Source organism: Malaclemys terrapin, chromosome 9 (genome assembly GCF_027887155.1).
Source record: "Malaclemys terrapin pileata isolate rMalTer1 chromosome 9, rMalTer1.hap1, whole genome shotgun sequence".
In the NCBI taxonomy this organism is placed as follows: Eukaryota; Metazoa; Chordata; order Testudines; family Emydidae; genus Malaclemys; species Malaclemys terrapin.
The window spans coordinates 2,764,730-2,791,874 of NC_071513.1; the positions used below are offsets into that span (position 1 = coordinate 2,764,730).

Genomic DNA, 27,145 nt, shown 5'->3' on the forward strand with positions numbered 1-27,145 from the left:
ACCGCATTATAGGTGAAACCGCGTTATACTGAACTTGCTTTGATTCGCCGGAGCGCGGCTTTACCACATTATAGCCGAATTCGTGTTATATCGGGTCGCATTATGTCGGGGTAGAGGTGTATAAACAAAATTCAGTTTTACTTGGTCACAATGCTTCTTACAGAAGAGCAATAGGTAAAATAATTTCTTCATAAGTCACTTTCTTTTACTTTTTAGTAAAAAAAGGTAAGCACATTCCCCCTTCACCCTCTTTTAATCTCAGTCCAGCGACTATACCAGTGAACTGCAGCTCAATAAGAAATGCTCTTGCTTTCAATTAGCATTAAAAGCGTTCAGAGTAGTATGCTCATTTTCCAGAGCAGCATGCATATATTTAACTGTTTCCAAAGCACTCTGAGCGCTCAACATACATACATGGCAGCCAGATTGACAGTGCTGCAAGTAATTGGTCCAAAGCAACAGTTCATTTTATTAGATCAATCTGTGAACTACAAGGGATTTATATGAAAGTTACAACTTCTCTGTAGCTGTTATAGTCTATTGGCCAAACAATTCTATTTACTAAAGCTTGCCTAAACACATTCACCCATTATACCAGAATGATTCCAAAATATTAAAGAGTTCAATAATTAAGAGGGAGACAGAAGTGAGTGTTGGTCAGTTAGAAATGGGATAGTGTCCTGCAGATGTTAGTTTTCATTCCCTTTTTCTGGATCTTTTCTCTGTTTACCTTATTTTTTAAAATGAAGTCAAATTATAATTGATGATACATTTCCTCTTTAATCTTACTTGCTTTTGGCCAATTTTAAACAGAAATTAGATATGAGTTAGAGCAGCCAGGTCAACAGAAGAATCTACACCAGGGCTTAGCTTGGAATAGCGACCTTACTCAGCGGTGTGGATTTTTCACCCCTGAGTGCTGTAGCTATATCAACCTAGGTTTTAAATGCAGACAAGATCTAACACCTTAATTTAGCTAGTCAAGGTCATCCTGGGGAAAATATGCATTAACTCACCACAACCTAATCTCCATCTCTTCTAATCAGACAAAGCCAGAGTGGCTGCAGCCAATGTGATAACATCCTAGGCTATATCATTTAGGGTACCAATAGTAATATAACACACAGCACTTTCTGCGACTTTCTAAAGATGATTGAAGAAGCCGCATCTGCCTGGATTATGGCAGTCCATTCTATCATTGACAAATATTTAACAGAGAGAGAATGTGGATGAGGTAATATCTTTTACAAGCTTTTGAGCCTGTCTCTCTCATCAACAGAAGTTGGTCCAATAAAAGATATTACCTCACCCACCTTGTGTCTCTGATATTCTGGGACTGACACAGCTACCGTTACACTGCAGATATCTAACAAGCAGACTGCTTCAAAACAGGACTGTAACCAATCCATAGTTTCATCTAAGTACCCAACAGATTTTGCAGTTAAGAAGGATTAAGAGGTCTATAAGCATGTTCATTAAACTATTAGAGGGCCAATTTTAGGCATAAATTATTAGGAATCCAGACCAGATCCAGTGTCTTGGTCATCAATTTATGAATGGATAAGCAGCTCTTAATGTCTGACAAAGATGGGCTGAGAGGAACCCTGCTGAGTCCCCAGGAAAGTCTGGTAATCAACACGTTTAATGAGGCAAACCCAGTCCTCCAACAATACCTTCCAGGGAGCCCCAGTTCAAAGGCACAACCCCCCTCCACCTGATAGTGATGGGGAGCAGATGAAGTTACTACCAAAACTGTCAGGAACAGTATCCCTGATGATGACACAGCACAGCTTGTTGCTGAGCTCTGACTTTATCCTCACGCACAATTATTTCAAATTTGGTGACAATATATACCTCCAGACCAGTGGCATCGCTATGGGCACCCACATGGCCCCACAACATGCCAACATTTTTATGGCTGACCTGGAACAACGCTTCCTCAGCTCTCGTCCACTCACGCCCCTTCTCTACCTACGCTACATTGATGACATCATCATCTGGACCCATGGGAAGGAGACCCTGGAAGAATTCCACCATGATTTCAACAGCTTCCACCCCACCATCAACCTCAGCCTGGACCAATCCACACGGGAGGTCCACTTCCTAGACACCACAGTACAAATAAGCGATGGCCACGTTAACACCACCCTATACCGAAAACCCACCGACCGCTACGCCTACCTTCATGCCTCCAGCTTTCACCCCGGACACACCACACGATCCATCGTCTACAGCCAAGCACTAAGGTACAACTGCATCTGCTCCAACCCCTCAGACAGAGACCAACACCTACAAGATCTTCACCAAGCATTCTCAAAACTACGATACCCACACAAGGAAATAAAGAAACAAATCAACAGAGCCAGACGTGTACCCAGAAGCCTCCTGCTACAAGACAGGCCCAAAAAAGAAACCAACAGAACTCCACTGGCCATCACCTACAGTCCTCAGCTTAAACCTCTCCAACGCATCATCAGTGATCTACAACCCATCCTGGACAATGATCCCTCACTTTCACAGACCTTGGGAAGCAGGCCAGTCCTCGCCCACAGACAACCCACCAACCTTAAGCATATTCTCACCAGCAACCACGCATCGCACCATAACAACTCTAACTCAGGAACCAACTCATGCAACAAACCTCGATGCCAACTCTGCCCACATATCTACACCAGCAACACCATCACAGGACCTAACCAGATCAGCTACAACACCGGCTCATTCACCTGCACGTCCACCAATGTTATATATGCCATCATGTCCCAGCAATGCCCCTCTGCTATGTACATTGGCCAAACTGGACAGTCACTACGCAAGAGGATAAATGGACACAAGTCAGATATCAGGAATGGCAATATACAAAAACCTGTAGGAGAACACGTCAACCTCCCTGGCCACACAATAGCAGATGTAAAGGTAGCCATCTTACAGCAAAAAAACTTCAGGACCAGACTCCAAAGAGAAACTGCTGAGCTCCAGTTCACTTGCAAATTTGACACCATCAGATCAGGATTAAACAAAGACTGTGAATGGCTATCCAACTACAGAAGCAGTTTCTCCTCCTTTGGTGTTCACACCTCGACTGCTAGCAGAGCACCTCACCCTCCCTGATTGAACTAACCTCGTTATCTCCATACTGATTTATACCTGCCTCTGGAAATTTCCATTACTTGCATCTGAAGAAGTGAGGTTCTTACCCATGAAAGCTTATGCTCCCAATACTTCTGTTAGTCTTAAAAGTGCCACAGGACCCTCTGTTGCTTTTTACCAAAACTGAGATAGTAGTCTGAGTTGTCTGGAGACAGGGAGAAGGAAGAACATTATACATGTAAGTGAATGAAAATCCAAATATAATCTCAGATTGCTCCTTCACTCCTACTCCTTGTCTGTGTGTTGATATCTGAAAAACCTGAGGGCTCGCGTGCACACACACCCACCCCCTCAGTTCCCTGTGGTTGCTAGAAAGTAGGAGCATTTTGTTCTCCCACCCAAAGCCTCTTCCTTGCTATGAAGACAATAATCGGAGGGTATCCACTAATCTACCCTTCTATTCTGCTTCCCCCTCCTCAGTGAACAGCTCCAGTGATTGCTAATAATGTTCCCAAACTGCAGCAAAGTGGAGCTAGCCTAATTTTCATCAATTTCACCACTCCCATATTCCCAAGAGCAACACTGAAAACATGGTTAGTTTTCACAAGTTCCTGGGGAAGCCAAGGCAGCAGCAGAGGCACTAGACCAGTCTGTAGATTGAAGATGATGTATACTCTCTTCATGTCTGGAAGAGCAGCTTTGCAACCTGTGCAACAATTTTTTTTTTAAACAAAAGCTTAGATTCTGCAGAAGTTGATGGACTCATCCAAAGGTGCCTATTCACCACAGGAAAGTTGATTTCACAAACCCTGTTGTAGCTCTTACTGTAAGTACCCATTATGGACACTACCAAAGATTACAGAAAACCAATGAACATATCCATACTAAACAGAGTTAGGACATTCTTGCAGATATTGGTCATTAAGAGATCTGTTTGAACAAAGTATATTATTTCATTCATTTTAAATGTCTAATTAAGAAAAGAAATAAAATCCTTTAACGGTGCAACTGATGGCTTTGATAGATTAATGTTTTAAGTGTACAAAACTGACTAACCAGTTTACTCTCACTAAAAAGAAAATCTAGCAAAGTTCACAGTATATTCTTTGTACATGTGAAAAAATTATGTCTTCAGAACTGATGGCTCAGTTTATCCTGAAACATGTAATTATCTGTACTCATGTTCCACATTGGAGGTATTTATTACCAAATTTCAAAAACAGTCCTGAACACAAAAGGAAATTTAATTCAGTAACTATGAAAGAATTAAGAGTTATATTTTCTGAAAAGCTTCAAAATCAAACTAAAGTCAACAAGGAAGATGCATATTCAAAGATGCTAGCTATTTTGGTATTGCACACAAATTTGTTATGGCAAAAATTTATTCATTAACTCATTTCCAAAAGTAAATTTAAAATGGCAGTTTTGATGTATGCACTTAGTACTCTTGCCTTATTTATTTAGCAAAAATTACATTAAATAACTAGATGGCAACTTAGCTACGGAGGTCAGATGTCAAAGGAAAGAATTACTGCTAATGAACAAAAAATTCTGGTAGCATTAGTGAGGATATAGTAAAAAATAAAGTGATATACCTAAATAGAACTTGGATACTTAATCTCTCTGGATTCCACTCAAGTGTTATGGATTTCAGTAGTGATTCCATAGCTGAGATTAGAGTGGGGATTTAACACCTTTATATGGAAAAATTGCGCACCAATCAGCATGAAAAATAAAGCACTGAATCTAATCTAAAAATCTAATTTTTCAGAAGAGTTAGAAGTAAATCAGTACTATAACAAACAAGTACATGTTGCTGTAAAACTAGATGTGTAAAGCCCAAGAAACTTTGCAAAGAACGTTTTGTAGTTCGCACTAGTTATCTAAGGATGGCTTATCTTCAGTGGAAAGTTTGCTCTGTAGTAGATGAAATAAAGACTCTGATGTAAGCACCAGCCAGTTGGCACTTATCCTAGATGGGTCAGTCAAATTTAGATAGTCTCTGAAAACACCTATGTAGTGAGAGTGAACCCCTGCACCCATGAAATTCACTGGGTCATTTTTCTATCTTTCGAAGTCTTGAGGACAAACCTATGCTTATTTTACCAAGAAAACACAAAGGCATAAAGTATAAAGTTACAAACACAAATTTGTACAATGAACAGTACAAATAGCAGATGGCGAGTGCACCCCTAGGAACATTTACTGCCCATTAGGGATTATTTATCATTTAATTAATAGAAACTTCCATACACATTTACTTTCCATGTGCTATTATTCTATACTAGTTATTAAATTTACAAAGTATTCTTAAGTTATTTAAAATACTGACTGTTGTACATAAAATTTAGAAATGTTGATGAAATATTTGATGCCGGAGATGTTAACGCTGCTATTTTGCAGAAAATATTAATTTATTTTGGCTTTATGAAAGGTTTATGCTACCTCACAATGAAAATGATTTTCATTTTTATGAATATTAATCTTCGCAGTATACACTGTCTATATCATAATAGTCTTTCTAAAATCCAGGGTACAGCTATGTCTAAAATCCAGATCGCTTGAACATTAATCTTCAAAAATTTACTATCGTTGTAAAATGTACTTCCATATTAATAGTAATTTGTACTTGCATGCCACCTTCCATTTGAAGAGCTTGAAGCACCTAAACTCACCTGTAATGCAGGCAAGTATTTTAGTCTCATTTTATAGATTGGAAAATGAGAAGTGTTTAAATGACTTGCTCAAGGTAAGACGGGAAGTATGTAGAAGAATCTAGGAGAGAATCTAGGTCTCCCAATTACCTATGCTTGTGACAAGAATGCCCTTCCTTCCATCTTATGATTCAAACAGAAATGCAAATAAGTTATAAAAATAAAGAGGTGTCCTATTATAGAGAAATCACATTTCAAAAGCGACCAGAACGTATGTATCTTTATAATCTGTCCCTTAAATATGAAGGCTAAACTGGTATGACTTCCTTCAGATCTAAACTTTAAATATTTGAATATGGTTAGCTGTGCCAAACACTTGAATGCTAGTAGCTACTGTATTTTCTATCCTGTAACTCTTGTTCACTCTTTAAAAGTCTTTACAAAAATCAGTTATGCCACCCTCTGGTGACTATGTGAACTAACCAGCATATCTAACAGAAATTAGTCCCATAAAAATTACTCACTCATCTTGTTTCAGCATACCTAACACTCATTTTCACAAGTCCCCATGTCAATGGGGAAACTACAATACAAAGTCAGATCAGATTTTAAAATAAGAGGATAATGTAACCAAATTAGTTTTTTCTTTTGTAGATCTGAACAAGTTCACCAACTATATTTCAGGGAAGTTTATATATTTTCCTGCTCCATGCCAAGTACAGGTAGGCATCATATGACCACTGTCATTCATGATCAGGGAGCAAACACTGCCGCATACAGAACAAACTGTAGTCAGCAGAAATGCTCTGCTGTAAGTCCCGTTTAGAAAGTGTTACAATAATCAAGCCTTGTGACACAAATCATCTATTGCCATTGTAAAGTCACTGCATTGTGCATGTACAGCTGTGTGTTTTCAGACATTCATAACATTTGATAATTGCTTTTTTGCAGTTTAGCAAAGGATCTACTATTCATTAGGGACTGCCATGCTACATTTCAGGCTTCAAAGCTTAGGCAATGAATGACTCAGTAGAGACCAGCTTAAATTCAGATATATTCAGCACTTCCATGAGTCTAGATTCTGGGATCGCTTGAAGGCTGAAGCCTTTGAAGTCTTCCAGTCCATTTTCACATGGCATTTCACAGGAAGCATGAAAGGATGGCAGAAGTGCTATTCGATGTTCTGTCCAGGGTCTGGTTGCTGGTGAAGACATCCATGAAATCTTATAGCTGAGCCAGACATACTCTATTCCAAGGGTCTCAAACTCAAATGACCATGAGGGCCATATGAGGACTAGTGCATTAGCCCAAGGGCTGCATCACTGACATCCCCCCTCGTTGCCCCTGGCCCCGCCCCCACTCCACCCCTTCTATGAGGCCCCACCCCTGCCCCATCTCTTCTCCACCTCCTCCCCCTCCCTCCTGGAAAGGGCTAAGCGCCACTAACAGTAATGCACCTCACTCAAAGGACAAAACACACAGTTAGATTTACTTCTGTTAAAGCCCCCCCACTGCACTGGGCTGCACCACGACTCCACCCCTGCTCTGCCTCTTCCAGGGGTGGCAGGTTTGTAGAAATTTTGGTAGTGCCCAGAACCTGCCCCCCCAAAACTCCGCCCCCACCTACCTACAGCTCTGGGAGGGAGTTTGGGTGGGGAGGGGGCTGCAGGCTCTGGGATGGAGTTTGGGGATAGGAGGGGGTGCAGGAGTGAGGACTGTGGGGCTGCGGATGAGGGGTTTGGGGCATTGGAGAGGCTCAGTACTAAGGCAGAAGGGAAGGGGAAGGGGAAGGGCAGTGCCCTGGCCTTAGTAGAGGGGGGCACTAGGACCCTGCGGCAGCAGGTGATGCTGGAAGCCGGCAGAGTGGAGTGGAGTCAGCGTGAGCTGCAGGCTCTCTGGGCAGTGAGGGGGCAGCAAGTGAGCCGGGGGGACACTCGGGGAAGACGCGTGGGGGTGGCAGGCGGGGCCGGGGGAGAGACCCAGCCCCAAACATTGGGGAGCAGGGAGCTTAGCTGCCATATAAAATAACTCGGGTGGGGGGGAGAGCGCAGGGAGCTTGGTGGGCCACAGGGAAGAGCTCCGTGGGCCGCTGAGTGTTTGAGACCCCTACTCTATTCCAAACTATAGGATATAGCAGTCACACTTCTCTGTAAGGGCCATCGCCAATTACACACACAACATTCGTTAAGCAGCAATAAGTTTGGTACTGTACATTGAAGACAAATAGCCAGTCCCTACCCCTTAGTGATATAGAATAAAAAAAGTTTGCCCTGAGACATTGTAAGCACTGGTAATATAACCCTCCACCCCCATGGCCTCTAAAAATTTACGTATAGATTTACTACAGAATTACTGTGAATACACATCAATAGGCAAAGAAACTAACCTCAGAAGCTCTTCTACGATGCATTTAGAAACACCTTGTATTTACTTTTTTCTGCCTAATGTAAATATGGTAAAGGGACTCTACCCTGTATGGGGTAAATGATTTAGGGTGTGTTCAGGGTAAATGTGCTGTCACTCTTCTACGGAGAGAAGTAGCCCCTTCCTCTGAGAAAGTGAGAGGAGATGGCCCTGCCCTCAGAGGGAGGGGGATTGACAGCTGGAGGAGATGGAGGAGTGGGGGGGGGGGGGGACACTGGCAGGCAGAGGGGAGCCTGAGAGAGAATGAGAGAGAGAGAAACAGAGAGACTATGTAGTCTGAAACAGGGAGAGAAGGCAGACAGAGGGAAACCAGGACAGAGAGAAACACAGTAAGTAAAGAGACAGATTGAACAGAACAAATATGCAGAAGAGGGTTCCTTTAGTTCAAAGTTGGCTGGTCATGTCAGTCCATCTTTGAAGGTGTGTTCCTGAGAAACAGTGAGAGGCAAAAAGGCATCCTTTAAAAAGTGGACATTAAATCCTAGTGAGAAAAAAAGAAAGGAGCATAAACTCTGGCAAATGAAATGTAAAAATATAATTAGGAAGGCCAAAAAAGAATTTGAAGAACAGTTAGCCAAAGACTCAAAAAGTAATAGCAAAAAAATTTAAGTACATCAGAAGCAAGAACCCTGCTAAACAACCAGTGGGGCCACTGAACTATCGAGATGCTAAAGGAGCACCCAAGGACGATAAGGCCACTGCAGAGAAACCAAATGAAATATTTGCATTGGGCTTCACAGCTGAGGATGTGAAGAAGATTCCCAAACCTGAGCCTCTCTTTTTAGATGACAAATCTGACGAAGTGTCCCAGATTGAGGTGTCAGAGGAAGTTTTGGAACAAATTGATAAACTTAGTAAGTCATCAGGACCAGATGCTTTTCACCCAAGAGTTCTCAAGGAACTTAAATGTGAAATTGCAGAACTACTAACTCATCTGTAACCTATAATTTAAATCAGCTTCTGTACCAAATGACTGGAGGATAGTTAATATGACGCCAATTTTTAAAAAGGGCTCCAGAGGCGATCCCGGCAATTACAAGCCGGTAAGCCTGACTTCAGTACTGGGCAACCTGGTTGAAACTATAGTAAAGAACAAAATGGTCAGACAGATTAACAATTTGTTGAGGAAGAGTCAACATGTTTTTTGTAAAGGGAAATCATGCCTCGGCAATCTACTAGAATTCTTTGACAGGCTCAACAAGCATGTGGACAAAGGGGATCCAGTGGATATCGCATACTTAGATTTTCAAAAAGCCTTTGACGAGGTCCCTAAGCAAAGGCTTTTAAGCCAAGTAAGCTGTCATGGGATAAGAGGGAAGGTCCTCTCATGGATTGGTAACTGGTTAAAATATAGGAAACAGTACAAATAAATGGTCAGTTTTCAGAATGGAGAGAGGTAAATAGGGGTGTCCCCCAGGGACCTGTACTGGGCCCAGTCCTATTCAATACATTCCTAAATGATCTGGAAAAAAGGGTAAACAGTGCAATGGCAAAATTTGCAGATGATCCAAAGTTGCTCAAGATAGTTAAGTCCCAGGCAGACTGCGAAGAGTTACAAAAGGATCTCTCAAAACTGGGTGACTGGGCAACAAAATGGCAGATGAAATTCAATGTGGATAAATGCAAAGTAATACACATTGGAAAACATAATCCCAACTATATATATAAAATGATGGGGTCTAAATTGTCCGTTACCACTCAAGAAAGAGATCTTGGAATCATTGTGGATAGTTCTCTGAAAACATCCACTCAACATGCAGCAGCAGTCAAAAAACTGAACAGAATGTAGTTATCAGTGATTCACAGCCATGCTGGGAGGACATAACGAGTGGGGTCCTGCAGGGATCAGTTCTGGGTCCGGTTCTGTTCAATATCTTCATCAATGATTTGGATAATGGCATAGAGAACACACTTCTCAAGTTTGCGGATGATACCAAGCTGGGAGGGGTTGCAAGTGCTTTGGAGGATAGGATTAAAATTCAAAATGATCTGGACAAACTGGAGAAATGGTCTGAAGGAAATAGGATGAAATTCAATAAGGACAAATGCAAAGTACTTTATTTAGGAAGGAACAATCAGTTGCACACATACAATATGGGAAATGACTGCCTAGGAAGGAGTACTGCGGAAAGGGATCTGAGGGTCATAGTGGATCAAACTAAATAAGAGTCAACAGTGTAATGCTGTTGCAAAAAAGCAAACCTCATACTGGAATGTATTAGCAGGAGTGTTGTAAGCAAGACACTAGAAGTAATTCTTCCACTCTACTCCGCGCTGATTAGGCCTCAACTGAAGTATTGTGTCCAGTTCTGGGCGCCATGTTTCAAGAACAATGTGGACAAATTGGAGAGAATCCAGAGAAGAGCAACACAAATGATTAAAGGTCCAGAAAACATGGCCTATGAGAGAAGATTGAAAAAATGTGGTTTGTTTACTCTGGAAAATAGAAGACTGAGGGGACATGATAACAGTTTTCAAGTACATAAAAGGTTGTTATAAGGAGGCGGGAGAAAAATTGTTTTTAACAACCTCTGGGGACAGGACAAGAAACAATGGCCTTAAATTGCAACAAGGGAAGTTTAGGTTGGACATTAGACAAAACTTCCTGTCAGGTTGGTTAAGCATTGGAATAAATTGCCTAGGGAGGTTGTGGAATCTCCATCATTGGATTTTTTAAGAGCAGGTTAGACAAACGCCTATCAGGGATGGTCTAACTAATACTTAGTCCCGCCATGAGTGCAGGGGACTGGACAAGATGACCTCTTGAGGTCCCTTCCAGTCCTATGGTTCTATGAACGATAACCATTGATAGACCTATTAGCCAGGATGGACAGGGATGGTGTCCCTATTCTCTGTTTGCCAGAAGCTGGGAATGGGCGACAGGGGATGGATCACTTGGTGATTCCCTGTTCTGTTCATTCCCTCTGGGGCGCCTGGTATTGGCCACTGTTGGAAGACAGGATACTGGGCTAGATGCTCCTTTGGTCTGACCCAGTATGGCCATTCTTACATTCTTATTGGTTCCTGATCATTTGTTCCAGTCATCCCCTATCGATTTATGTGGTCCCAGAGATCCAGAACAGGAGTACCTAAGGTCCTTCAGCAACCTTGGGTCTGGTCTGGTCTGGCCCACAAGCAAGCATCACTGGAGTTAAGTCCATCTCTTCAGGAAGTCACAAGAGATGCTTGAGGCTCAAAGACTGACTTGAGCATTAGACAGCATCCAGTAAGATATTTGGGGAAAGAGGAATCTTGAACTAAAACAACAACCTTTCATAGAGAATCAGGGTTGGAAGGTACCTCATGTAGTCCAACTCTGCTCAAAGCAGGACCAATACCAACCGTTCCCCCCACCCCATCCCTAAATGGCCCCCTCAAGGATTGAACTCACAACCCTGGGTTTAGCAGGCCAATCCTCAAACCACTGAGCTATCCCTTCCCCCATAGAGAATAGCCTGTGCATACAGAGATATAGATATTCTTAATTTCGAGGGTTATATTTAGTTGAGAGAGAGAGATTGATTATATATATATTCTTCATTTATGTAATGTCATTGTAGGTAGGCAGAATCCAGTTCCATTTGTTCCGGTTTAAATAAAATCCCTGGTTACATTGTTTTTTGACAACCAGTTTTTTCTTGTCTACCATTAAATAACCTTTTATACTGGTGTAACACCGCCACCGCTCACTTGCGGAGTGAATTATACCACCGTGACAGACCATTAGTAAATTTTGGGTGGTGGTTTTGGGACAGGGTGACCCTCAGATGGATTTCAAATTAGAACACAAATAACCCTACTGTGAGAGGTCAGTTGACACTAGAACACAGCACAATAGCGTAGGCAGCACACAGGCTTCTATCCATTCATCCTCAAACCACAGCCCATTTCCACCAGTATTTAAATACATTTAACAGATATGCTCATAGTAAGTGTTCAGTCTTATGGACTAACTAAGATAAGCTTCTACTGCTTTTATCATTGTTAACATACCAAAGTCAACATAATTCTGGAAGAGAATAGAATTCTATTCCTTGTGCATCAGAGTAGTTGTTACAGAGCCAGATGTACCTGTGCTACTCCCATTGGAACCTGTGCAGTTGGACCGGTGTAGCTGAGGGTAGAATTAGACCTGCAAAACTTGTATTACTGATACAAGGCAAAAAGAGTCCAGCTGAACTGTCAGATTTCCGGCTGAATTTGAAAGGCTAGCAGTTTATTTTAAAAAACCTCTTACTTATAAACTGATCACGGATACAAAAACTGAGAAATATGTAATGCAACAATGGCAGCTTTACAGTCACTTTTCAGTGAAGAACCACACTTGAGATTAAAGCAATAGCCAACTTTGCATCCCAGGGCACGAGGCTCTGAAACTACTTAGTCATCAACATTCAGTCACCAATCAGAGATAAATTTATGTCTTGTACTAGTTACTAAGAAGGCGATATATAATCATATACAGAGCACTGGGGAACAAAGTGGAGAGGAGAGCACACAAAAGAAAGTAAAAATTAAAGCTATTTTCTAGCCAAGATTATAATCCTCATTTAATCAGACTGGTAGGTATGGTCTCAGGAATCTGACTGCAAGATGAGTGAAAAGAAAATTAATTCCTAAACTAGATAAATAAAATAGGCTACTAGACTATATTGGTTTAAACATAAGCATTATTAGAGAATCAGCTAATATTACATCAGCGTTTCTACAATCAATATATGTGGGTTTGTTTAGCGAATCATGACACAAGAGGGAATACAAAGAATATAATGAGTGGAGGCACGGCTCAGAGAGAGAGAAAGATGTGTTTATATTTCTAATTCAGTTACGTTATCGAGACCATTCTGCATAGAAAACAACTGCAGGCAAAAAGCTGGATCCTAGCATGAGCTTTTTTGCATTTATGAACAGTGGCAGTAACTGATTCCAGCAGAAAAATCTAATTCACTGAAGAAAAAGAATTCTTCAAAGCCTCACTTAAAGGTGAGCTGAAACAAACTGCTAAAATAATTGTTCAAGGACCACAACCACCAGATCAGATACTTTAACGAAAAGTAACCAGGATCTGCAAAAACTGGAATTTAGCTACTCTGCTTTGTTTCTTCTACATGGGACTATACCACCACCACCAAGCTGCACAGAAACTTATCAAATAGTCTTAAGTTACAGTGATATGTAACAGGGATGGCCAAACGTACTGACCCTCCGAGCTGCATCTGACAATCTTCAGACAATCGAGAGCCGGAGTGCACCTGTCAGGACTCGGGGCTTCAGTCCCATGGGAGGCACTTGTCGGGGCTCAGGGTTTCAGCCCCACTCCTTCTGAAGCCCTGAGCCCCGGCAGGTGCACCCCATGGGCAGAAGCCCCGAGACCTCCCTCCCCACTGGGCAGAAGCCCCTACCCCACCACCCCGCTGCAAGGCAGAGGTCCCGACCTCTCCTCACCCCCAGTCTGGTAGGTGGAGAATGGGGGAGGTGGACTCCGCGAGCCACACTTTAACGGTAAAAGAGCTGCATGGTTTGGCCACCCTGATATATAATCTAATGTAGGAGGAACACAGAACCCAAACAGCTTGAAGTTCTATAGACAGGAGTAAGTTTCAAAGTGCATTTGTAATTTTAAATCTGAATTTGACTCTCCAGCTTTTGGGGGGAGAGTTGTGGGTTTTCTTGTTGGGGTTTTTTGTTAGTTTTTATGTTCACACCTACATGTTTGGCTCTTTTAACAGCACTAAATCATAAAGTGGCTCAATAAATCCCCCCTCACAAAGTTCTCCATCCCATCATATTCTAACCTGATAGTTCTCCTAGACTGATAGAAAGGATGAGGTTTTTGCATTTCCCATCAAGCATGAATATCATTACCCCTAAGCCATCCATCCACGGTAGATGGAGGTCTAGTCTAGCTTCAAGTTAAACCAATATAGGTGATGGCATGTTCACAGAACTGAACAGGAGAACCACACTAGTCTACACTTGGGAACTCACCCCTAACGCAGCTGCACGGTATAGAATTTTCAGTAGACTAACACAGACTGTAACAGCTGTGCTACCATGCCAAGGCAAAGCCAGCAAGCGAAGTCAGAGCCAGTTACCCAAATCTACTAGCTGGGCCGAGCTCTTATTAATGCCCTGCAACAGGACCGGGACTTATTGCTGCCCAGTTACACTGGTCCTATCAGATGAGGAAAACCAAAGCATGAATGTACTGGGGCTATGAGGGTGAAGAGGAACCCAGCCAAGAGCTGTCCTCTGACAGGACAGCCAGAGAAGTGGAGCTTTACAAAGCCAGCCCAACTCCTCTCCACTTCACTTCCCGCGTTGTCTACTTCACTCCAGCCACATCCCCGTCCTTATTGGCAAATTTAAGGAGAACACTGATAAGCTTTAAACAGGGTTGCTATTCTGCCATCTTTGTCCAAAAGGGGTGCTGAGAGACCTGTCAGCCTGTTTCTATATTACCTCTAGGAGGCTATCTTTAAGATGAAAATTAATACAGGAGACGCAAGGAGAACATATGAGGTTTAATACACTCGTCTCATATGCATTTCTTTTCCAGACCTCCTGCTAATAGACCTCAGGCTGCAATAGGTACCTTGAAGCAGGGCAATGAAGTAATAGGCCTTGGGAATGTGGAAACAGTGGTCTAAAGGGATAGAGATGGAAGCTAAAATTTCTCTTTTAAAATGAGATATGAAGATGGAGTGAAATTGACAGTATACCCATGGAGGAGTGGTCTTGCCAGGCCAGGGATAAAAATACATAAAAATAGTGGAACTAAAACAATCAGAATAGTATAAATAACGTCTGAAGATATGCTTTGGTGGCAACATTATGTTCAAGAAGAAATTAGGTTTCTAAATGCGGAGCATTATTATTTGTAACAGCCACAATGCAGGCTGTTCAGAGTAACATATTCCTGCAAAGATACCTACGCTAATTACAAATACAAAAATATGTAAAACCTTTCCTCTATAGTTTGCACTGTAGTTCACGACAAGTCAAAGTTAATCTGATAGACACCATATTGGCAAAGTCTAATAGTGCATTTGCACAACGAAGGAACATTTCTTACTTTAGAAACACACAGTCTTACATTTTCAGCACAGATTCATATATTTTAGATTCTGTAGTCTCTGCCACTCTGAACAGTTGTCTTCTAATCCTAAAGTGTGCCGCACTATGCATTCAAGTGAGCTACAAACTGAATCATAGACATCTCCTAAGTGTCTAAAAACAATGGATTCAATATTCTTAGAACAATACAGGCATACAGGAAGAAAAATATTCCTCAATGTATTCCATATGGTGCAAGTACTTTTTTTTTTTTTTTTTTTAAAGGAGCAACTTAAAAGGAAATCCCTTGTTAGCTTTTAGAGAAATTCTGTAGTTTAAACACCACCACACAGAAAGTCATCTTGCTTTTGAAAAGTAGTTCACTGGATTCTAGCCAGGAATGGGGGAAAAAATGCAACAAATCCATTTACAGAAGAGGGTATTCCAAATGGATCAGCATCAATTTAACTGTTCCATTCTCAACTTCATGTCAAACTACAAGTCATGGTTAAAAGCTAGCACCAAAAGACTAATTTGGGGGCATAATAAACCTGAGAACAAATGCTTATTTATCAACAGCTTGTATTCTCAAACAGATTACAGGAAGATTTAAGGATAGCATGTTCCTTTTTACACTGTGTCAAAGAGATACAGCATTTATTTCAGAAGTGCTCTTTTAGATAATCAACTGCTGGCTAAAGCAGCGTTCTAACTGCAGCTCATAAAAAGTGGATAACGCCTAAATGTACTGCAGACAAAGCTGCACATTAGAACTATTCCTTTTTGGTAGAATAGGAAGCATCTTAAAGGCAGGCACAGATTGTAAGAGTGCTGTATTTTTCTGAGTTTATAGTCGACAAGAACTAATCCAGCCTGTATTCAAAAATAAGGTTTAAGAGAAATTGGTTATTGAACAAAAGACTAAAATATAAATTAAAGATGATCACTACTATATTGATTACACTGAATTATGGAATACTTAGATTAAAGCTGCAGTGTGTTCAGCAGATACTGAAACAAGCAGAAGAGATATGGCCTACATAACTCAAATGCACACTTTTATCTGCAACCTTACATGATTTTAGCTAGTAAATACGTGGATACGAGTTCACATATAAACAATTACAGGTAATGCAAATTCATGCATGTTTGACAAAACAGTCGGGACAGGAGAACAAAAGGAAAATCGGAGGACAAACTGCATGTGATTAGATTACAATACCATTGCTGGGCCAAACCAGTTAGAGCAATTTCCAAGTTCAATTACATGCAGTCATATTTCTGTTTTTAAAACAGAAACTGTGGGTCTAATATGTAAATGAAAGCATTACTGACCAAAACAATATGGTCCCTCAAACAGAAGGATCTTTCCAAGTGACCAAAATTGTTTGAGAAATTATGATGTGCACTAATCTTCACTAAGAAAACAGAGTTTCATGGAGATTAAGGCCAGAAGGGACCATGATATCATCTAGGATGACCTCCTGTATATCATGCATCTGAAGAAGTGGGTTTTTTACCCACAAAAACTTATGCCCAAATAAATCTGTTAGTCTTTAAGATGCCACCGGACTCCTCGTGGGTTTTGTGGATACAGACTAACACAGCTACCCCTCTGATACTTATATATCACAGGCTATTAAATTCCGCCCAGATTCACCTATATTAAGCCCCAAAAATTTATCAGACCAAAACATTTCAGTCCTAAACCAAGCTACAGCAGAAAACAGTGCCACCAATGCCCAAGGCCTGTACAATGGCAAGGAAATGATCCTAGCACACAAACTACACTCATGTTACAGAGAAAGTGGAAAAGCCCATAAGATCTCTGCCAATCCGACATGGGGGGGGGAAATTCCTCCCCAACCCCAAATCTGGTGTCCCATCCCCAGACTCTGAGAATGTGAGCAAGACACACCAAATAGGCATCTAGAAAGGATTCTCTATACACCAGACAGCACTAGTCCACCCCGTCTGGTGTCCCACCTCCAGCTATAGCGAATCTTTGAAGCTTCAGTGGAAGGCAAAAAGCCCAGAATACACCTGGTCAACTGGGGAGGAACCCCTGCACACACAGGCCATAGAATTTTTCCCAGGAACTGAATTAAAGCATATATTTCAGAAAGCTATCTAATCTCTTTTTAAACACTCCAAGCAACAGTGAGTCCACCACCACTCCTGGTTAAGCTGTTCCAATGTTTAACCACACTGACTGCTAGAAAGTTGCATCTTATTTCAAAGCTAAATTTATGTAACTTCAACTTCCAGCCATTGGATCCTCTCCTGCCTTTGTCAGTAAGGTTGGAACCCCTCCAACACCAGCACTACATCACTGTCAGATCTCTTTTCCATGTGTCAGTATGTAGACAGAGTAGTTAAATTACCTCTCAATCTTCAATAAACTGAATAAGTAAGCTTGGAAAATTTCAATATTTTTGTATAATTTACACAAATATTGATGTTTATGTTTAAGCATTTTTTAATTTTATCTATTTAAATTTTCACAGTTGCAGAAAATTACAGGAGAGGGTCAGACTATTATGACAGTACATGTTGAGATTCAAAAAAAAAAGTTAGTTTTACAACCCAACAAAACACAAATTTTATATTTTGACATGAGATGTTGACAAAGTAAGTAACCTTAAATCAAACTAATATGTTCTCAAGCAGCATTTCTTACCTTGCCCATCTGTAAATCATCATCCAGGACAATATTTTTGTCTGTGTATGATGAAAATGACATTTATCAAGTTGTACTATAAAAATCTAATCTTTCCAAGCCTATGAATAAGTTGATCTCCTTATGTCTCACATAATAAGGTTTGTTTTCCAGCCCTGGGGATCATTTTTGTTGCCCTTCTTTGAACTCCCTCTGGTACTTCCACATCCTTCTTGAAGCATGGAGACCAGAAGTGGATGCAGAATTTTAGCAGCAGTCTTACCAATGCTGTGTTCAGAGCCAAGACCACTTCCCTACTTCTGCTACTTGATATTCCCTTTTTATACATCCAAGGATCGCATCAGCCCTTTTTGCCACAGAACTGTTCAGACAGTTCATGTTGAGATGGCCATCTACAATGACCTCTAAAATCCTTCTGAGTCACTGTTTTCCAAGACAGTCTTCTAATCCTGTAGATCTAAACTGCGTTCTTGGTTCCCAGATACATTCTCTTGGTTTTGGCTGTATTTAAAAATACATTTTGTTGGATTGAGATCTAACCAAGTGATTCAGGTTACTTTAACAGTAGCCTGCCCTCCTCATTATTTACTACCCCACCAATCTTTGTCATCTGAAAACTTCACCAGCACAGATTTCATTTCACCACCTAGATCATGGATAAAAAATTTAAATAGTGTTGGATCAAAAACTGAGGACACTGCTCAAAACAGCCCTAGTCATTGCTATCTCCCCATTAACAACTATATCTTGAGATCAATGAGAGTTTTTAATCCATCCAATCTGTGCCCTATTAACTCCTTATAAGTTAGCTAATCAAAATGCCACATAGCACCAAGTCAAATACCTTGGAGAAACTTAAGTACATTAAAATCAACATAGGTGTCTATATCAACCAGATCTGTAATTCTGTCAGAAAAGACCAACAGGTTTGTTTCACAAAATCTACCTTCCATGAACTTGCACTGATTCATATTACGTATTTTTTTTAGCCTCTAATTCTCTGTTGAGTTCTGGAATAACCACTCTATTGCTTTGCCTGCGATCAACATCAAGCTAACAGGTCTATATCTCCCTGCATCATCTTTTACCTTTTTTAATTATTGGAACTATGCTGGCAGACTGCCAATCCTTTTGAATTTCCTCAAGATTTGTTACAAACCAACACTAGTGATTCAGAGAGCTCCTTACCTAGTTTTTTTAGGACTCTTGGGTGTTCATTATCCAGGCCTGTTCATTTAAAAAGGTTTAATTTTAGCAGATGCTACCTCACTTCCTCCCTTGTTACAGACGGTAACCTTTTTATTACATCCACTTCATAAGGGATGTATATAATCTCCTTTGTTCCAACAGAACACACACTTATTAAACATTTGGTTTTTCTACATCACTCTTTACAATTAACCTATACCTGATCTGGTATTTTTCTTGTTCCTATTTAAAAATACCTTATTGTTAACTCTATTGGCCATTGATAGTTCGTTGATTCCTTTGGCTTCCTTTATCAGTCACCTACTTTTTATAAGTTAGTAACTTGTATTCATTGTCATTTACTTCCTCTTTGTTCCAATCTTTCTTTTTAATGTTTTATCACCATTTCCACATCTCCCTTTAAAGAAGACAGATGGCTTCTTGCCTGGTATAATTTTTTTCCCCCATGTGTGTGGAATTGTGGCTTTTGGGGATATCTAATAGGATATCCTTGAACAATTTCATTAACACATCTCAGGCTTGGTCTACACTACCCCCCCTAATTCGAACTAAGGTACGCAACTTCAGCTACGTGAATAACGTAGCTGAAGTCGAAGTACCTTAGTTCGAACTTACCTTGGTCCACACGCGGCAGGCAGGCTCCCCCGTCGACTCCGCGGTACTCCTCTCGCCGAGCTGGAGTACCGCAGTCGACGGCAAGCACTTCCGGGTTCGACTTATCGCGTCCAGACTAGACGCGATAAGTCGAACCCAGAACTTCGATTTCCAGCCGTCGAACTAGCTGGTAAGTGTAGCCAAGGCCTCACTTTAAATTTATGTTCCCAATAAGCTATGCCAATCATTGTTTTAAGCCTTTGAAGTTCCAAATATATATATCATTGATAGATGTCATTCTTTTTTCCACACATTAAATGTAACCAGATAATGATCACTGGTCCCTAGAAAATTGTTAATTTTTAGGTCAGCAATAATCTCTTCTTTGTCCATCAGAATGAGGTTCAATACTGAGTTAACACAGTCTTGCACCAACATGTAATAAAATATCCTCTATTATTTTTAGAAACTCTGAGGAATTTTTATTACTGGATATGTGAGATGTCTGGCAAACACCCCGCAGGTTGAATTCACCCATAACAGCTTTTCTTCCTACACATAATGGAACAGTTTAAGGAACAGTTCGTCCTATTCGCTAACGGGATTTGGTGGGCTATAATCCATGTTCACCAGTCACCTGTCTTTAATTTTACCAGTTAGAACTTTACTCCAAAAACATTTGAAATTCTGTGATTCTGAACTATTACTTTAACAGGTAACAGTGTCTGATGTAGAGTGCCACCACACTCCACTTTTTCCTTTTCTATTCTTATGTAACAAGTTGTATCTATTGACTTAAAACTGGAACATTAAAGACCCATCCCACTAAATCAGCCATACCAACTGACAAAATGCAGCCCTGTATTCACACCCCACACACCACTATAATAGTCTTTGTACAACATATGCCTTGTAAGATATCATTTGAAAATTAATAACTTTCTAGTCAATATCATCATGGCAGAATGTATGTAGCAACATTATATGTAAAGTTATAAATTCCCCCTGAATGATGTTGGTAGCATATGTTCAAACCCACGTAGCCCAGATTAGGCAGGACTGGTCAAGCAGGTCTTCAGCTAAGGAATGTGTTTACTTCAATTTACATACAAGTAGTAAACAAGGTCCTTGAAACAGCAAGAGGGAGACAAGGCAAAATCTACATTTTAGCAAACATCATGAAACCTCTTTCACAACGAGACTCTGTCCTCACAGAGGGACTAACATTTACCTAGGAATAACCCTGAGGAAAATGCAATTTCAAAGGGTGATTGAACTATAAAAGCAAGAGGCAAAGACACCCCACGTCTCTCCCTATCCATCGCTCTCTTTTTCACCTAAGAAAAAAGAAAGAAACAACCTTTGGACTTTGGGAGCAGATCCTGTCCTGAGAATTTGGTCAGCAATGTTACTGGGAACCTGTGGTAAGAACTTCACCTTGAACCAAGTCTAGTTTGTCAAGTTCAGAAAGCATTTTCATCTTTCTCTTGTAACCATTTCTGACATGAAAGCCTTATAATCATCTAAAACCCTGTAGTTAAATAAACTTGTTTTATTCTTTAATTAAAACCAATCCAGAATTGTTTGGGTAACTCCATTTAAGATGGCAGACTGCTGTATACTGATCCCCTTAGTGGGGCAGCAGACCTAATATTAGTGGCGGATTAGGCACTGGGCCGGTGTCCAGGGGCCCCGGCCAACTGGGGGGAGCCCCGAAGCCCCAGCTGTTGGGCGGGGCAGGGAAAGTCCCGTCCCCCAATCCTGCTCCCTGGCAGCAGCTGTGGGGCAGCAAGGAAAGTCCCAGTGCCCTGACCCTGGTCCCCAGCAGCAGTGCAGGGAGTAGCGGGGGAAGCCCCTGCACCAGGACCCCTGTGGCCCCAGGACTGGAGGAGCTCTCGCTACCTGCCACGGCCTCAGGGTTGGGGAAGCTCACGCTCCCTGCTGCGGCCTAGGGCCATGGTGGAGGGAGATAGCTTCTCTGGTCTAGGGGCCACAGGGGGAGGGAGAGGAGCAGAAAGTAGCAAACGGGTTTAGGGGCCACAGTGAGAGGGCAGAATGGGAGGGACCCTGGGTGGAACAGGGGCAGGGCCCCGGGGTTGGGGCAAAAAGGGTTGGGGAGGGACTCCCCCCCCCCCCCACTTGCTCTGGCCCAGAGCCCCTGGAAACCTTAATCCGTCTCTGCTTAATATCTCTGGAGTGTCCAGGAGACAGTTGGACAGTGCAGAACACATGTTTGGGGGCAAAATTGGGGACTGGGAATGCGCTGAGGTCACTCTGCAAGTAGTAATCAGAGGCTGCTGGAAGCCAGAGTGTGGCTGGTATTTGCTGACAGGCTGCTGGGGTCAGAGTTGTTGGACCAGGGCTGTAGCTGTACACTGCATGCAGGTTGCATCCTGAATGTCTCTTTGGCTGTTTGTGAGGAGCCCACATTGGGAGTTACAACAGCAAAGCACTGTAAGGCACCCCAGGCTGCATGACAGCCCCTCAGTGGTCTGGATTTCACTCAGGAGTATCATATCAACCATATCGTATTTCTTCTCATACAAAAACATCTCCAACTCATTTTATTACCTACCTTCCTAGCACTGGTATTCAAACAATTTCAAAATTTCTTCCTGACATGCCCCACAGTGCTTGGATTTGCCATATGCAAGATACCGTGAGGCTGGCGTACCATGAATGCCTCCCACTTTGTGGCTGATTTAAAGCCCTCCTGATTACCCTAGCTAATTGTCCAGGAGATTGGTGCTCCTATTAATCAAAGCAAAGATTACAAGTGGGAGGGGGGGAGGGGGAAGAAGCTGATCTAGAAGATCAATCATGCAAGTCAAGCATGACAATTTATTTTTAAATTTACTTTACATTCTTAAAATATGTATGAGAATTTTGATATTGACACCGCCAACAAATACATATAAATACAAAATGCCATTAAGAGGGAAACAGTATTAGTTTGGTTGGCCAGCCTTGAAAAAGAACCTCCTGAAAATTTCAAACTAGCTCAGGATCCAACATAGGAGTTGTCAAGACTGATTTTATTGAAGATACAATCATCTGGAGTGTCATGCAAAATAGAAGTTCAATCTGGGAAGCCCCAACTGTTTGTTTGAGAAGACTGACACTGCCCCCCATATTCTTCATAGTGATATTATGACATGATTATTGCACAATTATGTATTTTAGGCAAGAATGGTGATATAAGGTGGAAAAGTTATGATTTGCTGAATATGATTATTCTATTTGTATGCATGTATCATTTATCTTTCATGAAGTTAAAAATACTGACTATGTATCTGTACTTCAAATGTAGTTACACCTGAGTAACACCCACTAGACAAGATACTTTCAGCCTAGACAGCTGGTTGGGAAAGATCTATTCAGGGCAATGAGCCATTAGGGAGAACAATAGGCCTCAGGAGAAGCTTATCCCCCACCTGTGGAGCCTTCTTGAGAACATTCCAGACAGCCTGTAAGTAATGGCTGCTATGACTCTACAAGGACATGTGACCAGGCCACATGATTCTGGACTCCATCTTGGGATGTCAGTGTTTTTCCAAACCGGTCTGGGAATCAAGCTTTGAAACAAAAGGTTCCCGCCGTATGCTAAGGCTATAGAAGGCAGGGAGTGATCTCATCTGTTGTTCTTCACTCCCCACACAAGAAGACTCCTGGAAACACCAGAGGAGCAAAGACTGAACGGGGGGAAGTGCTGGATCCAGGCTAAAGGGATTTCTGACTTGTGTATGAAAGACCTGGGGATTCCAAGCTGTAAAGCAACTGCAACTTGCCCTTTAAGAATCTGCCAGAGGGGAAGGTCTCTGGGCTGTTTCCCAACCCACATGGTGAATCTGTAAGGCGAGCAAATCCGCCAATAAGCCCAGGACCCACCTAGGTAGAGGAGGAACTTTGTCACAATACGCACGTCACACACACACACACACACACACACAGCTACAGTTCACCTGGCTATTATGTAATAAATGCCCTTGTTATGGTTGTGTATCTCATACAAATAATTTTAAGCATTTCTGATTATGGATTGTACCCGTTATAAGCTACAAATCTTGGATCCATGTATAAAAAACACATGTGCATATGACACATTGCCTTTTAGTGATGTTTCAAAGTAAAGCTTTCCAAGTATATCTAACAGATTTGATCCTTCTCCCCTCCAATGGAAGACAGATGCTATGAGGATCCCTGTAGCGGCTCCCAGAACCACAGCTAGTTTAAATACTACTTATCCCACTTTTTAAAGGGTGACAGTTGCAGTTTATTAGAATAATTCCTCCATGCTGATATTTCTAAGACAGAGAATTTTGTTTTTATATAAACAGAGTGCACCTATAATTCCTGTAAGCATACTAAATTTTCTCTGCCTGGTGAGTTGTCTCAACTACTTCTTCAAGTCTAGGAAAACCCAAAGGAAATACTGTTATGCTGACACACAAGGAAGACGAACATTTAGAAACAACTAAAAAAAACTCCTCACGGGTATCGCTGTAGGAAATTGAGAACAAATTACTTACAGTTCAGTATGTGAGGTAAATGAAGCATTAATATATGAAGGATAATGCAATTCTAAATATAGTCAGTATCTGAAAATACCATAATGAGTTTTGTTTTTAGAAAAAGTAGAATGAGTTATGAGACAAAAAAATTAATAAAAACTCTAAAGTTGTAGTTGTATGGTTGGTACATCCACTCTTCAGTTAAATATCCCTCTAGTGCACAGACCTGCACCACTTAGTCTGTGGTTTCTCCAGAGTACAAATATCAGGATTAAGCGACAGAACAGAGCAAGACAAAGTGTCACTTACCAACATCTATTTGATTATTTCCAAGTAATACTGGAAAGGAATGAAGCCACTATTACAATCTGAACAATCTATTCATGTCCTTTCTTACATGTATGTTTCATACCCTGCTAATTGAACATTGACGTAAGAGTATTTTGCACCCTATTTATAATGTGCTGATGAATTAGTAACACTTAAGTTTGAAATTTCTTCTTCAGCTACCAGGAGCTTCATGGTAAGATTAATTAAAGGTATACTCACGTCCTAGCTTCTTAATGACACTCAGTGGAAGATTTCTCTCTACACTGCATCCAACTACAATAAGTATATTGACATTTGTAATCAATGTGGAGAGCTGATCAAAACACAGCATCTATTTTAAGGAACTAGCTGAAACAATATCAAAACCGTTAGCAATTATCTTGAAGAACTCATGGAGGATGAATGAGGTTTCCGCGGACCGGAGAACGGCAAACACTGTACCTATCTTTAAAAAGGGGAACAAAGAACCTGAAAAATTACAGACCAGTCAGCCAAAAGTGGAAAGATGGGGAAAGATACTCAAGCAAATTATTAAACAATCAAATTAAAGAATAATAGGGTTATAAGAAATAGCCAACAGGGTTACTGGCCTAATGGATGGGGGAAACAGTAGACGCGAGATATCTTAGTAAGGTTTTAGACAGAGTCCTGCAAATTAGGCAGATGTGATCTAGATAAAATTACTGTAAGGTGGGTACACAACTGGTTAAAAGACCATACTCAAGGAGTAGTTATCAATGGTTGGCTGTCAAACCAGGAGGGTCTATGTCTGTCCTTGGTTCATTACTATTCAATATTTTCTCTAATGACTTGGATAACGGCGTGGAGAGTCTGCTTATAAAATCTGTGAATGACACCAGGCTGAGAGGTGTTGCAAGCATTTTGGAGGACAGGATTAGTATTCAAAATTACCTTGGCAAATTGGAGAATTGGTCTAAAAATCAACAAGATGAAATTCTATAAAGACAAGTGCAAAGTGTACTTCACTTAGGAAGGAAAACTCAATTTCATAACGTCAAAATGGGGAATAACTGAGTAGGCGGTAGTACTGCTGAAAAGGATCTGAGGGTTATAGTGGATCACAAGTTGAATATAAGTCAACAATTTGATGCAGCTGTGAAAAAGGCTAATATTCTGTGATGTATTAACAGGAATGTCAAATGTAAGATAGAGGAGGTAGCCTCTACTCAGCACTAGAGAGGTCTCAAGCAGGAACACTGTCCAATTCCAGGTGCCACGCTTTAGGAAAGATGTGGACAAACCGGAGAGAGCCCAGAGGACCGCAACAAAAATGACGAAAGGTTTAGAAAACCTGAAAAGGTTTTAAAAAAAACCTGGGTATGTTTAAGTCTTGAGAAAAGAAGATGGTAGTAGAATCTGATAAGTCTTCTAATATGTTAAGAGCTGTTATAAAGAGGATGATAAAATTGTTCTTCATGTCTACTGAAGGTAGGAGAAGTAGTAATGTACTTAATCTACACCAAGGGAGATTTAGGTTAAATATTAGGGAAAACTTTCTTATCACAAGGATAGTTGTTCTGGAACAGGCTTCCAAAGGAGGCTGTAGAATTCCCCCATCACTGGAGGTATTAAGAACAGGTTGGACAAACACCTTTCAGAATGGTCTAGGTTTACTTGGTTCAGCTCAGTGCAGGGGGATAGTCTCGATGACCTCTCGAAGTCCCTTCCAGTCCTACATTGCTATGATTTTATATAAGGGACTCTAGAACCATTCCAATTATATAAAATATGATTGATCCCAAACAGAGTTTATGATAGAATTCAAAACAGAAAGAAAAGGCTGAAATGCAGCTGCTAAAACAATCTGGAGTTTATCATCTTCTAGTATATAAAGAGAAGTGTCTAGATTCCTACCCTGAATCCGTTTCTCTAGAAAGGTTGGGTAACTGTTAACTGCATCCATAATAGAAAGCTGAAGTTAAAAAAAGAAAGAAAAAAAAAATCAAGGAAAACAGGGCAGTTGAATTCATAATTTTGTTTTAAAAACACCAGAATTCCTCCTCAACCAGCCCAGCAATCAAGTGTCTTTAGCATATTCTGATTGTGTTCCTGACAAAGAGCAAGAGCAGCTCCAAAAGACTGGTGCACTTAACTAGATAGACTGGGGAGGGATCTCAAACTGATTCCTTGCATTTTACTTATAGAACTGCAAGCTTTTCATTTTGGAAAAATCACATACTCTATGTCTGAGGAACAAATAAACTTATGAAGTGAGTAGCATATTATGCGTTGTGTGTTTTATTGCTCAAAACATTTGCTTTTGTTGGGGGGGGGGGGGGGGGGGGCTTTTTTGTTTTGTTTCGTTTTGTTTTTCAGATTTCTTCAAGGTTTTCCAGAAAGAAAAAAGGAATAGGTTTTCAAGGTTAAGAAAAATCGCAGCCACCCTGACAATAAGCACTGAAGACGCTGCCTGATTTTAGCTACTTATATAAAACATACCTGTCATGAAGCACTGCTGACATCTCCCCTCTGAGCACAGAATGATCCATGCCGTCAAGGTTAGTAACTCCCCTGTTGACCAAATGAGATAAAATGTAACATGTAATTTTAAAAAAGAGCAGCTATCCTAAAGTGTA

The 27,145-nt window shown here is 41.0% G+C and overlaps 1 protein-coding gene across 7 annotated transcripts in view; it reads right to left on the minus strand.

Moving 5' to 3' along the window:
- KLHL13 (kelch like family member 13) overlaps positions 1-27,145 on the minus strand; it is a 136,519-nt gene that overhangs the window by 71,569 nt on the left and 37,805 nt on the right. For 3 of the 7 annotated variants that reach the window (XM_054039799.1, XM_054039798.1, XM_054039796.1), the window contains one exon: positions 27,009-27,080. The exons of 3 other annotated variants lie outside the window; for them this stretch is intronic. In XM_054039799.1, the coding sequence (XP_053895774.1) occupies positions 27,009-27,058 (50 nt within the window). In that variant the 5' untranslated portion in view covers positions 27,059-27,080. Of the gene's footprint in view, positions 1-27,008; positions 27,081-27,145 lie in introns of those variants that run through there. One more of the 7 variants, XM_054039794.1, reaches the window with a different exon arrangement.